Source organism: Perna viridis, chromosome 4 (assembly GCF_037379345.1).
Source record: "Perna viridis isolate PV_CMFRI_1.1 ecotype Kerala chromosome 4, ASM3737934v1, whole genome shotgun sequence".
Taxonomy (NCBI): domain Eukaryota; kingdom Metazoa; phylum Mollusca; class Bivalvia; order Mytilida; family Mytilidae; genus Perna; species Perna viridis.
Window position 1 is genome coordinate 11,749,213 of NC_142448.1, and position 16,100 is coordinate 11,765,312.

At 31.0% G+C, this 16,100-nt stretch overlaps 1 protein-coding gene across 7 annotated transcripts in view; it reads right to left on the reverse strand.

Moving 5' to 3' along the window:
• Positions 1-2,611: 2,611 nt before the first annotated feature.
• Positions 2,612-16,100, reverse strand: part of LOC148618867 (transcription factor 7-like 2) — a 42,603-nt gene continuing 29,114 nt past the window's right edge. Inside the window, exons 4-12 of one of the 7 annotated variants that reach the window (XM_088578175.1) lie at positions 13,624-13,738; positions 11,850-11,934; positions 10,076-10,267; positions 7,423-7,588; positions 6,786-6,951; positions 6,145-6,216; positions 5,733-5,820; positions 5,294-5,354; positions 2,612-3,386 (exon numbers count right to left, since the gene is read on the reverse strand). In XM_088578175.1, the coding sequence (XP_088434301.1) occupies positions 3,348-3,386; positions 5,294-5,354; positions 5,733-5,820; positions 6,145-6,216; positions 6,786-6,951; positions 7,423-7,588; positions 10,076-10,267; positions 11,850-11,934; positions 13,624-13,738 (984 nt within the window). In that variant the 3' untranslated portion in view covers positions 2,612-3,347. Of the gene's footprint in view, positions 3,387-5,273; positions 5,355-5,732; positions 5,821-6,144; positions 6,217-6,785; positions 6,952-7,422; positions 7,589-7,645; positions 7,818-10,075; positions 10,268-11,849; positions 11,935-13,623; positions 13,739-16,100 lie in introns of all 7 variants that reach the window. The other 6 variants (XM_088578174.1, XM_088578176.1, XM_088578171.1 and 3 more) reach the window with 6 other exon arrangements.

A 16,100-nucleotide genomic window follows, 5' to 3' on the forward strand; every position in this document is an offset into this window, starting at 1 on the left:
AGAAAACAAACTGTAGGCTATGTATTTAACTGAGGTTTATTACAGAAACAAGAATGCTGTAACATAGAAAATACACAGTAAAATTGTAGTTTACAGGACACATTACTGAACATGTTAGCCATTGTCCGTTCTTTATATATATATATATATATATATAATGTAAAGCACCATAAGAAAAAAAAAAAGACCCGCTTAAATCAATTGTAAATCATGTGCCTAATCGTAACATGAGAGTGCAACTAATGAAGACAAAACATGCATGAAGCTGGAGAGAGAGAGATATGGATGTACTTGTTCAGTGTGGTCTAAGTAAGATGCAGATCAATTTAGTGAATTTGTAAGCTGTCTTAATTTGAGTCTACAGCATTCAATGATATTTAGTGAATCCAGCCCCCATAGATGTTTTATAAGAGGAACCAGTGCCCATAAATGTTCCAGAAAAACTAGCCCCCACAGATTACTAAATAACAAGTCCCCATCAATGACACAAAAAAAATACAAATCCTACAGATGACCTAGAGATTTCAAAACCCTAGATATATGAAGCAAATCTAATTTAAGCTACAAGTTGTTAAATGCCATTTAATGTCAAAAGGAATTAATATGGAAAATTTTGGCTGATATGTTTTACACAAATAATACTGAACTATGAAGGAATATGACCATTTGGATGTTATGGTAAAAAAAGACAAGAAACATATTGGAGTGTTCAAAAGTGTTAAATGTGAGACATGCAGTTGAATTTATTTCAGTTTATCCATTCAGCTTTTTTCAAATCCTAAATATTAGAATATTTACTGCTGATCAGTAAAACTAATTATATATGTTTAAAGTTTAAAAGAAATATGCATATAACTACAAAAAGCATGTTGTTTAAATAAATGGCAGTGCATCAGTTACAATACCAGGAAGGAATATCCTGTATAAACCAGGAAGTAAATTCCTGAAATTAGCACTATTAACACATGGTGTGAAACATGATGAAACAAATACAAATACAAATAAAGCAAAGACAAAATAATAATAAGACAATGGCAATATATATTCTATAATGTGTCCTTATTTGTAAGTTTAACACAAAATACATTTCACCAAACTTAGGACTCGACTATCTCCAAATTTGTAGAATATAACAGTCTTACTCACTGAATAAAATGTTGAGAAAATAAATTACTCTAAAAATGCAACAGAAAACAAAAACAAATCTTAGATTAAACATCTTTGAAAGCTTAAAACACAGTGGTAATAAATCTATCATAAAAATAGTAAACACTGCTTTTTCTTTAAAAAAAAAAAATAAAACAGGGTCTCTTGTAAGATGTTTTGCAATCAAAAGCATGTAAAATTTCATATGGTTTGTCCTAAATATTCAAAAAAATAAAACTGCTGGTTAACAAATTAACCTGGCCAATTAAGTAATAAAATTTCATAAAGGAATAAGAAAAGCGACATTTAATCTCCTTAGAAATTATTTCAACAACAATATTGAGGCACATGAAAATTCATAATAAGACATATATTTCAGATGTATTACACCAAGTCAAGACTGAGCTACTGTGCTGAAGAATATCCTACATCCTTCCAGCAAGTAACCATTAAATGGAGAACTGACCAAAAATAAATCTATATAATATTCTAGAAAAACACTCTAACATCATATATAATGTAACTTTTAGGGTTATCATCAAATATTACATCAACACTTCATCATAGTTATACTAACAGTCATACATTCACACTTCACTGTACACATTTAATTCCATGCTAACGGCCACAACTAATGTACATACACCAATATACTTAAATCACAACACATCTCAGATTAAAACTTAAGTACAGATGGAATGTTCCTTTCTCTGCTCTGTAGGTATGTAATCATACCTTGTCTTAAGCATACATGGATTCATAAAAGTTCTTTAAATTGATGTAGTGACAAAAAACTCCCATTACATTTAGGCATTCCTACATAGTTCCTGTATTGTGATATAAATATAATCCTCTTGTTCCAATCAATCACTCACACAAATTTCTCATACAAATAAATATATAAATCAATGATCTTAGATCCCTTAAAATAACATATAAAAATTTGCACCAATAATGAATGGGCAGCATATACCACATTGCAAGTCTTGTGTAGTCCAAAAGTCTCCAAAGGCAATACTATACATGTATACTAACAAGCCAGTCCAGATATTTAGAATAGAAGGAATCCAAAGCAAAATTGAATTACAGTCAAATTATCACATTTAAGAATTCTCTGTATATTCTTGTATCAAGATTTAATGCTAATTAAGTAGAATACAAGACACTTTCAAACTGTAACAAGTTTGAAAATTATATAGATGCTCCAAGTGAAATGTTTGGGTAACTGAACTGGCATGTATAATAGTACATATGGATGGAATCTACTAACAATTGATTTGTACAATTCTTGTTCTCAATGAATCATTTCATATAAAACACACTGAAATAAAATTAGAGTCAATAAATACTTTCATAAAGAATTTTATATTAAAAGGTACATACTAAAAAGTTCATAGGACAAATTCATGTAGATAGAAACAATTAAACTAGCCATTATCTCTTTTGCAAAAATGTTTCACCATCATTTTTTTTTTTTTGAGAATATCTTTAAAAAAACATGAATAAGGCATAAGCCTCCATAATTTTTGTCAAAAATATACAAGTGGAATGGGGGAGATCTTTACTCAGCATTATGAGCAGAATGCCATAATTTATAACATAGACAACAATTTTCTGATAATATTGCCGAAGATTCCATTATGAGGTACAACTCAAGATATAATAAGGGCTCACATCACAGACAGCACATGAATATGTTGGCAAAAGCGTCCTTCAGCGCAAGATATTCACCAACAAGATGACTGAACACATCCCCATACATATTACGGTTTTGATCACAACAAATGAGGTGAAATCGGAGATCATTATTATGCTGTACAGAATTACTGTTTATATTATGTACAAAAATGAACAAGAATTGATCCCTTTAAGTGACCGGTATATGATTACGGTATGGCGAGGATTTCAGTGGACTTGATGTTAGTGTAAGATTTAAGTCACTATCTTGAGAACACACATCAATCTCCGCCGATTCTATGTCAACATGAGTATGTTCACTTTTTAATGTAAAGTCAAGATCGGAATTCCCGACACCCAGCGGGGAAGGAGAATGTCGGTAGAAAGACTTGGATGGTGTTGAAAAGGCATCATCACTTGTAACAGAATGCATGGGACTTCCGGTCATAGAATCACTATCATGCAGTGAACTGGTGCGATTTCCATCACTAATATGGCCGTCGTCTCCATCTGTTTCCCCGCCTTCATCTCCCATCAAATACCGTATACATTTCTTCTTTCGACTGAAATGAAAAACAAATGTATTAAGTATACATACAACTTCAAGGTTTTAAGGCACTGATAAAAAAAGAAAATTATAATTTACCAAACAAGATGTTCTGAAAACAGGTTGTAAAACATTTCCATGCTAAAAATGTTTAAATGCCCATGTTATATAGAGAGAAATGCTTTAAAATATATATGTATATATATAACCATAAAACCACATGGTATGAAAAAATTGCTAGTTGAAGGCCTTACATTTTTTTGGAACTTGAATTCATATAAAAAATTCATTTTGGAGGGTTTATACTTAAAGCAGACAACATTCAATAATACTTAAATGTGAATGGGAAAAATAATAAACTAAAAAAAACCAAAAATATGGGTAAAAAAAGCATTGCTATGTATATATGAACTACACTTACTAAACTGTCAATATACAGAGCTATATCTAGCTTACACAAGCAGAAAAACAGAGCAATATCAGTGAATGGCAAGTATACGCATTCTAAATGTGATGGATGATTTCATCTATTACGTATGAATAGCTACTAGCAATAGTCTAATGAACTTTCTTCTAGAAAATACTTAGGTCATAAGACAAAAGGAAATCTGGTATAATTTTAACAGGATCTCACAGCTATGTAGTGGGCAGAATACCAATTGTGTATTCAGGTCAATACAATAAAAAGTGTTTACAAAATTAAAGTGTATATGGTGAATATGTTTATGAAAATATTAAGAAGGAAGAAGTTTATTTTCACTATCAAATTTCTATTTTCTTAAAAAGCAACAATGACGCATATAGATTTCGAAACATTCTTTAAAATTAACAAATAGAATGATGCCAAATAACATAGCAAGTCTAAGAAGAGTTATGTCCCCTTTAAGTGAGCTCAGTTCTACTACAAGGAAATATAACTAACCTGACCAAAAAAACAATCAAAATGGTAAAGATGAGATGAAATTAAAAAAAAAAAAAAAAAATCTGTGGCAAAAAATTTCTGGTGAAACAATATCATCATCTTACTCTTTCATTAAGTTAAAATTAAAGCAAGTCTAAGTCATAAAAATAAGCCTGCAAACAAAGCTTGATTAGTAGCTGAAATAAAACACAATTGCAACATCAAATCTTGTGCTTTCTCAATATTATGGCTCAGTATATAGCTTTAAAGTTTAGAAGTTGCATAATGAAAATTGTTAAAGATGTTTGATAGCTGAATTAAGGAATACTAGTAATACAGCTCCCTACAGCTATGACTTCAAAGAGTGATGTTACAAAAGATTGGATTATAAAAACTCCCTGCCACCCCTTAAAATAAAAAATGAAACAAAATATATGCAAAAAGGTTTGTTTCATTGCATATAAAAAGGGTGAAAGGGTTTGTCGAGACGCTGTTTTTTTATAAAAAACAAAACAAAAACAAAAACAATTTTGTCAAGACTATGCAAGCTGCATACTACTTGAATCAAACATCTTTATTATTCATTGTTTTCTAAACCCTTCCACCCCTCATCCCAAGTGGACACTTCCAAGTCACTAATATGGAAGTCCAGTCCATATGGAGGATGAAAGGATTAATTCATGCTAGGGTAGTATGAAGCATCTGGCAAATTAAAGGTTGAATTAAGCACGTTCTAGTAATAAAATAAGCAGCAAGCTAAAGAGCAATACCATCTTCACAAACAAATATGGTTCCAGCTCTATTATCATAGCAACATGCAAATTGCTACTGCCATCATTAATTCAGCAAATACATAATGCAACTAAAAATTGATAAGCAAAATAAAACAAAATTGTAGCAGGTTTTCCTGAGAAGATGGGAATGATGGTCTATAAGCAATTATAAAAATTGGCAAACAATATAAAGTTAAGCATTCTGTGGCGTGGCATGCTGACAGGGTACCTTTATCATTATTATTGTACCTCCGGAGAGTTACTCTGTTTTATGTCAGCAGTCGGATCAGATGTTTGTTCAAGCGAAGATCTGAAAAGAGATAACATTTGCACTGCAGACAAGAAGAGCTCATATACAAAGTCATACAAGATTGTGTAATATATGTACACTGTCACACAAAATTCCTGTGTACCATTTGTCACTGCAAACAAAATACTATTAGTTCATCATGAACAAATCAGAAATTTGTGTTTCTCCCCATGCGAAAGAGTGGAATACTTGACAAAAATGTGGATTTCCAGTTTCCTAAGGTAAAATATATAACACAAAGCCACTAAAATGCTACAATGAAAAATAATTACATAGTTTTCACAAACACTTGAATACTCATAGAAAAGGAAATCCACATTTTGAATATTCCAACGTATACAAATTTAACGACAGGCTCAGGCACTATGTGAAACTTACCGACAAGGTTTGCACCACTGGTTCTGTTGTTCTACCCCATATCTTGCTCGGCACTTCTTAGCACTGGAACAATCTGTAAGCCAGATATCTAAAATTTAGAGAGAGGGTTGAAGAGAAAAGAATAGTGAAGATCAGAAAGAACAACAGTTATTTCCCTTTGTACATGAATCATAGATTTCTGATACATATTTATATTCAATACACCTTGGTTTACTTTTGCCCATTCTATAATTAGTAAAGAAACAATCTACATTGTCAAAAGAGATAATCCTTGCACCATAAAACTATAAATGCCGAAAAGTTCCCATGGCAATAACATGTTACATCAAAATATATAATTTTTTTCATTAGTTTTATGGTACAAGATTAAAGAATTGCATCCCCCTTTACTTATTAACAACACGATTCTTACCTTGACTAGGTAACATATCTTGTCCATCCTTAGGCCACATCAATTTCATTTTGTGACTTATGGGGGAGCAGCCTAAATTTGAAAATAAATCAAATTTTACTGCATGTTTAATACTGTCTTATTACAACTTTTGAACTGAATTTTAAGCTTAATTGACCCATAAGGCAACTTGATGAAATTAATGTGGCAAAGATATAATCAGAATATAGTAATATTAGACAGAAGATAGTTTGTTATAAAGAGAAGTGAGCAAATAAGATCCAGATACACTCAACTACACAAAGAAGTACTACAGTAACCCACACATGACATAATTTACAATGTATTCCTGTTTGTATACATAATACATGTAGATGTACATGTAAAATTTGAGTCAACATAAAATTTGAACATTTAAGGTGAGTAAAACAGATCGCTTCAACAGCATTTTTTTTTTTTTTTTTTTTGCTTCATTTATCATTTATTAATGGCTTTCTAAAATATGAATTTAAACAATTGAAAATTGCTATATTTCATCAATGAAACATGTCACCAAGTGCTATTTTTTTCTTAATATTTATGTAGCCTCCTGAACAAGAACCAAAGTGAAGGAAGTGGATTTACATTATGCTTGCACTTATTCTTTAATCTTCATCACATACCTTTATTTTCAGCACCATGTATGTCTTTCTTTTTCCGTTTCTTTTTTGTGTGCACTGCGTAATTATCTCTAGCACTCCAACCAGGATATAGCTGCAGATGAAGTTCTTTTTCTTTTCTGGCCATTTCATAATACTTGGCTTGTTCAGCTCTGTCTAAGGCATGCCACTGAAATCAGATTCAGATGGACTACTTTACGCAAATGCATTTTCTAAACTTAATTAATTGGATAAAACAAGACCTTGCATTTAAAGTTAACACTGTAACCTAATGCATTTATCCTTCCTATGCAAATGAATTATATACGTTAGAGCATGTGGTTCCCAAACAAAGGTGACTAATTACCCATGTATTAATGAAAACTTTCAACCTACAGAGACAGTAGACTTGTGATTCATTTAAAACTCAACAAGGCTGAATTTTTCAGAAAAACCCATGTTCTTGTGAATTCATTATGTTTCAGAAGTACTGTTGCTCATGCTGTCTATTTCAGTGAAAAACATTTTTTGTTTTGTTTACCAATGAAATATTAGAAGGCTTCCAGATCCATTATTTACACAGATTTACATGTCCTCAATACACATTCTACAGCAGGATTGCTTAGAAAATCCTGAAACTTTTCAGTTTGTTTCTGCTTACCTTTCTACCTAAAATTTGGTTAATTGCTGCTGATTCTTTTAAAGTACACTCCTTAACAACCTTTTGCCTTTCCTCTTTCATAAATAACATAAACGCATTTAATGGTTTTTTTACATAATTTTTTTTCTTCTGTGATTCTTCCTGAGGTCCGTCCTCACGCATATTCCTAAATGGAAGATGAAGAATTGACATAATTAGTCGAATGTTTTATCTAGATTCTTACCTTTCGACCTAAAATTTGGTTAATTGCTGCCGATTCTTTTAAAGTACATTCTGCTACAACCTTTGCCCTTTGCTCTTTCATAAATAACATAAACGCATTTAAAGGTTTTTTTATATGATTTTTTTTCTTCTGAGCTGCGGTTTCTTCTGGTGGGCCTTGATCATGCATATTCCTAATGGAAGATAAAAATACAATATTTTAGTTTCTTTTCCGATTTAAAAAAAATTTAAGGTCTTTGTTTCTTTTTTTCCAATAAGTTGTTAAAGATTTTTGTGGCTTTTCCTCGCATGCAATAAAATCTTTATTTAGTGTTTCATTTCTGGAAAGCAACTGAACCAGAATAATAAAGGATTTTTTTTTTTCATTACAGAGTAATGCAAAATTTTTTTAAATTCAAAATTTTTTTTTGCATTGAACAGAAGACAAATAATGGCAATTGGACAACATAAGCACACACATGAATTTCAGTAAGCAATTTCCACATGACAACGATCGACATGCATGAAATGAGGAATGAAATGAAGATATCCTCATGGGCTTTGACCATTGTTATTTTTCATATCAGTGTATAGGTAAGATCTGATCGGAGGATTACTTGCATGATAACATCCGTGTAAGCCATATCAATCCTCAGTAATCTTGAATACAGATAATTTCAGAACAATAGTTCAGATTCATTATTTCAAATCTATTTCAGTACATTTCCTAAAGCAACAACTCAAATCAGCTTTCCACAACAAGATAGAATCATTCCAAATTCAAATACTACAATTCCTCTGGGAAAGGATTTACAACTGGACAAAATAAAAGATACTATTCAATCTATGTTTCTTTATCAACTGCTACTTTTAAATCCAAGAAATATTGTTCAGTTTCTTTGTCTTGAATTTGAAAATCAATGACTGCTCATCTTTATAGTAATTCTTAGATACCAAGACACAATACTGAATACTCTATCTTTCAATGTTCAATCTTGAAGTTTTTTTTTCTTTACGTTTAATAACCAGATTAGCATTAAACTGTTCTCTAAGACTGTCTTAGGTCAACCAATATTTCTTATCTCTTTTCATTCTTAAATAATTTCATCATCACTTCCTTATGACATGGAGTTATCATTTTAGTATTCTTTAAATTAATTGCTTGACTCCGCAAATAAAGATGTCACAGTAATAGTTAAAGGGTCATGTTTGTATAGAGCATAAAATACTGCCATTTCAAAACTTGAAGACTTTGATTTGCCATACTTTGACTCATTGGACATTTCATTCTCCTTTTAATATTAATTTTGTACCTAAATTTTAAGACATAAAAGATAAATAATTAAAACTTAAAAAGTGAACTTGACTTAGATATAATTTCATACACCAAAAAAATAAATAAAATTGTCTAAAACTTAAATTCATAAATTAAAAACAATATATTCTCAAAAGTGTTTTAACCGTTCACTCAATAGGTTTCAAACTGACAATACTAACAAAAAAGTTATAATTAGAAGAGGAAAAAAGCCCCATATAGTTATTATGATTCTAATGACAGCAACACATGTAACACCTCCCATTAGAGTTGTATGTATTGTATCTTGACACATGTTAATTGGACGAATCACAAAAACATGATTTTATAAGTGAAGTTTCATTTAATTTCACCACAGCTATTCTTGATGACTGTCACTTACTAAAGGACATTTTTATTGGAATTTGTCCCCTATTTCTATGAACAACTTAAAGACATTTATGGCCGAACTTTAAAAAAAGTTTTTAACTTGAATTATTTTGTTATTAAAATTTTACTGATTGTTATTACATTTCCAATATCCAATGAAATCAAAAGCATCCCCATCTTACAAAGACATTTTTAATGACTCCTAATATACCACAGACAAATAGACCTCCTCAAACATAACACTAGATTTATTGAAGTGTATTTCGTTTAGATGACTATTATTGACATTGGATCTGGATAATATTATTTGATATAAAATTTCAATTTCTTGTTTCCTCCAAAATAATCGCTTTAATAACTTATAATCCATACTAAATATATATATATATATATGAAGAGTAAACACTATCTTTCTTTATTTTTGTCACTCCTTTCTCCTTCAAATTATATTAAATTAGCAATACTGTCACAGCATGTGTACATCAATATTTTATACACCAGTTGTCTACTCAGAGAAAATCCACTACAGAAAAATCAGAAGTCAGTAAGTGTTATTAAACCAAATATAGAAACCAGTTAATAAAGTACAATAAAACATATATAAACCTCACTCCTTTGAACTCCAAAGTTTATTTAGACAGGTTATTCAAAATACAATTTAACTGATATAAAGGGACTTTCAAGAGTCTTTTTGGTTTTTGGTTTATTCAGGGTTCGGTTTAGACAATTTCCACTGTATGACAATAGATAATATTAGTAATACTATACCTATGATTATCTTGGGGTTCTTGTTTTGGTCCTGGTGAGACTAAAGCTGGATGTGGCATGCCTGGATGAATACCATGTGGAGGGAACAGTCCTGGAGGACCAAACCGTAATGGTGAATTAGAACTAATTAATGAGGGTGGGTAAGGCCCAGAAAAGGCACCTGAGGAGATAGGGTATCCCGGGGAACGATTCCTGAAATAGACAACAATGTCAATCAATTCAACACCCTCTCATTTTGTATTTCACTTACTTTATGACAGTTTTGTAGAAGTGAAAGTTTTTTCAGTAAGACCAGTATGCTATTAATACAGATTGTGTAATCTTGTGATGTTAACACCCAATGATTTAAATATAGATATGTTATAGTGACAAAGCAAGTGTAAGAAGCTATAGTATCTAACATTACGACACTGCAGTAAAAAATGTCATTTGTTTGTATCTAGATATCTATAAAATTTGTTCTTTACCCAAGATTGTAGATCTTCTATTTCCCAGAGGCTGTGTGATGCAACATGGTTCAGTTTTATTAGGTATACTGAGCTATATTCTTAATATCAACAGATTACAATGCCATAGACAAGAAAGCAGTTATAATTCATCCTTCAGATTTGTTTAGTACATATAAACTTGTACTTTTACATTTTGCAGTAAAACAGTACTGCATGCATTTCACGGATTAGCCTTAAATTAATGTTCAATAACAATTATTCATATGAAAATCAGTGTTTTATACATACATGTCAAACACAAATGTTGGATTCGGTGACAGTCTTATTCATTAACGAAGCAATTGGAAATAAATAAATTCATTCAGCCTTTCAATACCAAATGGTGCATGGGAAAAAAATCAACTCAAATTAACATAATTAATTGACTTGGAATATGACACATGGTATGATGTAAGATACACGCTATCTTGGTTAAATCTTAGATTTTTTTCAATTTTAGGTGTCATTTCATTTCATATGTGAAAACTACAACCAAAATTGCTTAAATTTTTGTAGCATTGGAAAATTGTAAGGATTGTTACAACAAAACACTGGTAGTCACTGCTAAAATACAAGTGTAAATAGCCTTGCTGATAAAAACTATTGCTGGAGTCGTAAATTTCAAGCAACAATGGCTGTCAAATGCATTTATCCCATTTAAAATGCAACTGTTACTACCAACAATAGCCATTAAGAGATTCTTCAACTCTTTTTGTGCAATAAAAAACATAAAATTCTCATTTAGAAGAAGCCAATATAGAACTTGTCTCATGTCTACTTCAAAATAATAAGCGCCCTATGAACTTTTCATCATAATCCTTTTATGGGCCATAAAAACTTCAGATTTCTACTTGTAAACCATAAAGCATGCTAATGATCATGGAATGAAGAACTGGACATTAGATTATGACACAAGTATCCCATAATGCCTCATTTTATAATCTTTTTATTGTAAAATGATAGCCAATATAACTCTCCTAATAATTGGCCAAATAAACTGTTTTAGGTCAAAATAGTAATTTTGTCCAGTGTTACTGTTGACTGTTAGCTGTTGACCTAAATATTCTTACTCTGAGAGTGAGTAACAAGAAATAATCCTAAAATGTGGCCAAATTAACTCCAAGCCTCATCTTTTTAAAAGGCAGAAAATGGTCAACTCAATACTTAAAAAAATAATTAGATAATTTCAAGAGGCTGCCAGGTCATTTAATTTTTTATGACCATCAGATTAGTTACTGGTGTTTACCATAAAATACTTTGACCAGTTGTTAGATCCTGAGACTTACCATTGCACTGGAAGGTCTGGCCCATACAGACTAGGAGGGAATTGACCAGACCCTGGATAAGGGTACATTGTTGGTCTGGGTAAACCTGCAAAATTAAAACATGGTGTCAATTTTCAAGGGCTAGTTTAAGGTCCTGTTAAAAAAGACCAATTTTTTCAAGTACTTATTTATTTTTGAAGCCTTGGTTGAATGCTATCTCTTGATAACAGTTATAAAAGCTTACTAGATGGCCCAATAAGAAGCTGATAGCCCATGGACTTTGCTCCTTATAGAGATATAACCACATAACACTGATTCAGGAAAGGCAAGGATAACAAATTCAATTGGCACTTCCTAACGACCCTAACTGACTTCAATACTAAAGGTGTCATGACTAAAAGTGTCTGTGCTCCTGTCATTGTTAAGTTATCTCAATCACCAATTTGAACACTGTAGTTTTTGTAATATAAAAACCAAAGACAGCATGAAGCAAAACAATAGCATCGAATCTACCTGTGGATTTTTTATATCTGATGGAAAAACATATCTGATTATGACATACGAGTCTTTCTCATTAAAATAATGGGTTTGTATCATCAAGTTTATTAAATTCTATACATGTTATAAAATGTAATACTCAGATAGGTTGCAATCAAATACACTAACAGTCATCATACATAGGCTGGTTTTAAAAGGTCTTTCAAAAAACAATGAGAAATTGGACCACATTTATTATTCCTAGAAGATGATTATATTATGATACTACTATTTAGTGTCTTGGTGATGCATTGAGAATTACAGGGCTATTGATATTCTATTAGTCTGCAAGCCTACATTAACTTTGATAATAAAACTGCAATTTCAATCCAATTTATATAAAATTCTATAGAATAAAATGCATCAAAAATTTCAATTGAAAAAAAAATATATCTTTCCTAGTTTTTTCTTTATAATTTGAACTTTTCAGCACTTTCAGTGTTATCTGAGAAACATCTCCTTTCTTTGTTACCATGCTGTTTACCTAGTTAAAAATAGTTTTTAGTATGAGAACTATGGAAAATTCTTCTACAGACCAGTGGCCAATAAAAAGCGGTCGGTGGATCTTAAACTTTTTTACATAAAAGAGAATGACAAAAGCCAGCCCAAAGAACAACTGGATAGTGGGGACTGGTGCCAGAATAATGTTTTAAATTTTGTCGTGATAATTTTTCCATACATAAGAACATCAACTGAACAAACAAATTTAGCAAATGGGGTTGGAATTTCTGTAAAACAGAAGAGAAAATCCCTATAGTACATTTACTTCCTAGTAAAATATTTGTATTTTTTAATGGTGAGGAGAAAAGGTTTTAAAAATCTAGAGCCCTTCAATGCCAAAAAAAGAAACCTGATATATTTTCTAAAACCATTTTTTTACTGTTCACTGGATTTATATTAGTAATGAAAAATGGAAAAACTCAGTTTTTTGTTAGTAATATATGCATTTATATATACCTGAGATTATCAGTGTACAAAAATAATCAAGCATATAAATACGCACCAACATAATGCACTGGTCAATAGAGGGACACTCCTTATAATCAGAAGATAAATTTACTTAACCATACTCATGAAAACATGGTCTGTTCCAAAACTAACCAAGCAGTAGCCCATGACCTGTCCAACTAAGCATAAAAGAGCCAATGACCAATCAGCCACTTGCTTTTTTTCCTCTCTTATTCATGACCCTATCAATGTTTTTAATGTACATTTGAGCCATTTCAAATTTTTTCCAAATTTCAAGAATATAACTTACCAGACTTGGGGTCTATGTGAACAGGAGGGATGCCCATATGTGCAGGTGGGGGTTGCGCAAAATGTTCATTGTTGTACATCATTAAACCAGCCAATGGAGGCTGAAATTTGCTGCCCTGAAAAAATACAAAAAAAAGCACTATAATATCATGAAATACATGTTTCAAAACTCTTTACACAGAATTTTGTATTATTTTATGAAGATGCAAAAATATTTTTATATAAATTTACTTGCCCTTAAATGAAACATCTCTCATAAATACTTGTACATGTACAAACCAGGAAAATGTATCTAAAATGTACTTTTTTGTTCAAACAAAAGTTTATATTCTCTAACAAAAAGCCACTTAAAAATGTTGTATTTTTACTGAATCATTCTTTATTTCCATCCTACTTAACAGATCCTTATAGCAGTAATTCAAGTATACATACATGCATTGTACTACCAGGTATCAAATAAAGATCACTTAAAAAGTGACAATACTATTATACAAAGAGTACCACAGATTCTGGTAGGGAAATAAACTGAACAGAGAACTCTCCTTTAATAAAATCCCTGACTACCCTTTCAGGTCACAGTTAGTATAACTGAACCATTTTGTTACAACTATAAAAAAAAATTCACATGAGGCTGAACAATTCCATACAGCATTTAAAAGTTAATTATCCAATTCCAATGGATTTTTATACATTTTTGAAAATTTGCATTCCACAGCTTATACACCATTATTTTTTTAAATATCAGGTAATAAACAACTAGCAAAAATTACAATGTTAATCTTACAGTGGAATAGAATGTTTAGTTTTACTTGATTTTTCAGGTTTTATTGTAATTTTTTAATAGAAACAATAGATGTTTTATAAACTTTCTTTCTGTAGAGTGACGGAAGACGGATAAGGACATTAATACTTTCCTTTCATTAAAGCCCTATTGTTAAAAGCACATTTAATATACAAGTATCTCGGTAATAGTAGCTTCTTTTCCTACATGTAAGTGGTTTAAAAATACTATTTCAGTATTTATAGATCAGTATCTCTCAATTCTTTTCCTGATAATGACACTAAAAACAGACTACATGTACATGTTCTCTCACATGTTTGAACAAAGTGTTGTGGATATTGGAAGGATCCTCCCACCTATTATGCAGTGTTATATAGTTTTGTTTGGTGCTTTCCATGTCTCAGATAATATACACCAACTTATTCCTTAAATATGGGCAAACATGAAGTGCCATAAACTTAGGTCATTAGAATTTTTGACAGTCTGAAAAAGGTAAACCTGTAAACACAGGAAGTTGGATGGGAATTTACATTTTATATCATTAAAGCTTGAATGATGTGACAGTTTTGCAGTTTTGTCTTTATTTCAGTCTTGTATTTTGTTCTTTCTAATACACTGTATAATACTCGTAACCTCAATCAGAGTTTTCTTTTCTCTAGAAAACATTGAGAAACAAGAGGATAACAAGATTTAACTGTAAGGCAATGTGGTGATAGCTTCTGACTCAAGGGCACCATTCAATGCAAGAAACATTGAAAATGCATAAAACAATGCATCTGAAATCCATCAATGATCTTCAACATAATCAGAATACAAAAACTCTCTAAGAACTCCATATACTGCATAGAAATAATTGATGAATCCTTTTCTACAGCCCAATATTCAACTTTTGTTCTCTTCTATTGATTTCAGAATGTAGGTATCTAAAACGATGAAATTTTAAATCTATACAATAACGAGACTAAGTTCTATTTAATGTTTCATGCTAGTAATTGCAATTAATGGCAGAGATATGCTTCATAAAAATGGTAAAGCTCTCGTAAAATTTGGACTTCCATTTGAGCTTTAATTAAAGACTACACAACTTGATAATTAGAGATTTGTGTAAAACAAGATGAGAAACATGTCGGAATTGTCATAATCCAAACACAATGGAAGGTTATCCAAGTTCTTTCCTTTCATCATACAAAAGTCTAAATTGACCACCTAACTGGCAAAATGACAAAAAAAAACCACTATAATCAGTAGAAAACCATGTTGCTACTATCCAATGATGATTCAAACATGCCTTCAAAGAACCATTCCCATGTACCTACACTATTAATACTAACTACTTTCCTTATATAGACTGTCAAAACACTAACTACGTTAGCCACTACAACTGGTCAAAGTCTAAAATAGTGTTTTCTCAGGAGACACTTCACAACTCTTGGGTAAAAATCTGGCATGCATGAAATTTGACTTTTTACCAACTTGGAACAGATCACTTAGGTAATTTAGGAGATTTTTCCTTTTCATGCATCTGATCAATTTACAAAAGTGTTGCCTTTCTTAAAACAAATACCAAAGCTTCAAACTTTTTTTTTCTCACAACATGAGAACAAAACTTTAGTACAATTCTGCTAAAATATGTTTAAAATCCAATATTGAGTTTAAACAGTATAAGATATTTTTTTAGATACAATACAACTAAATTT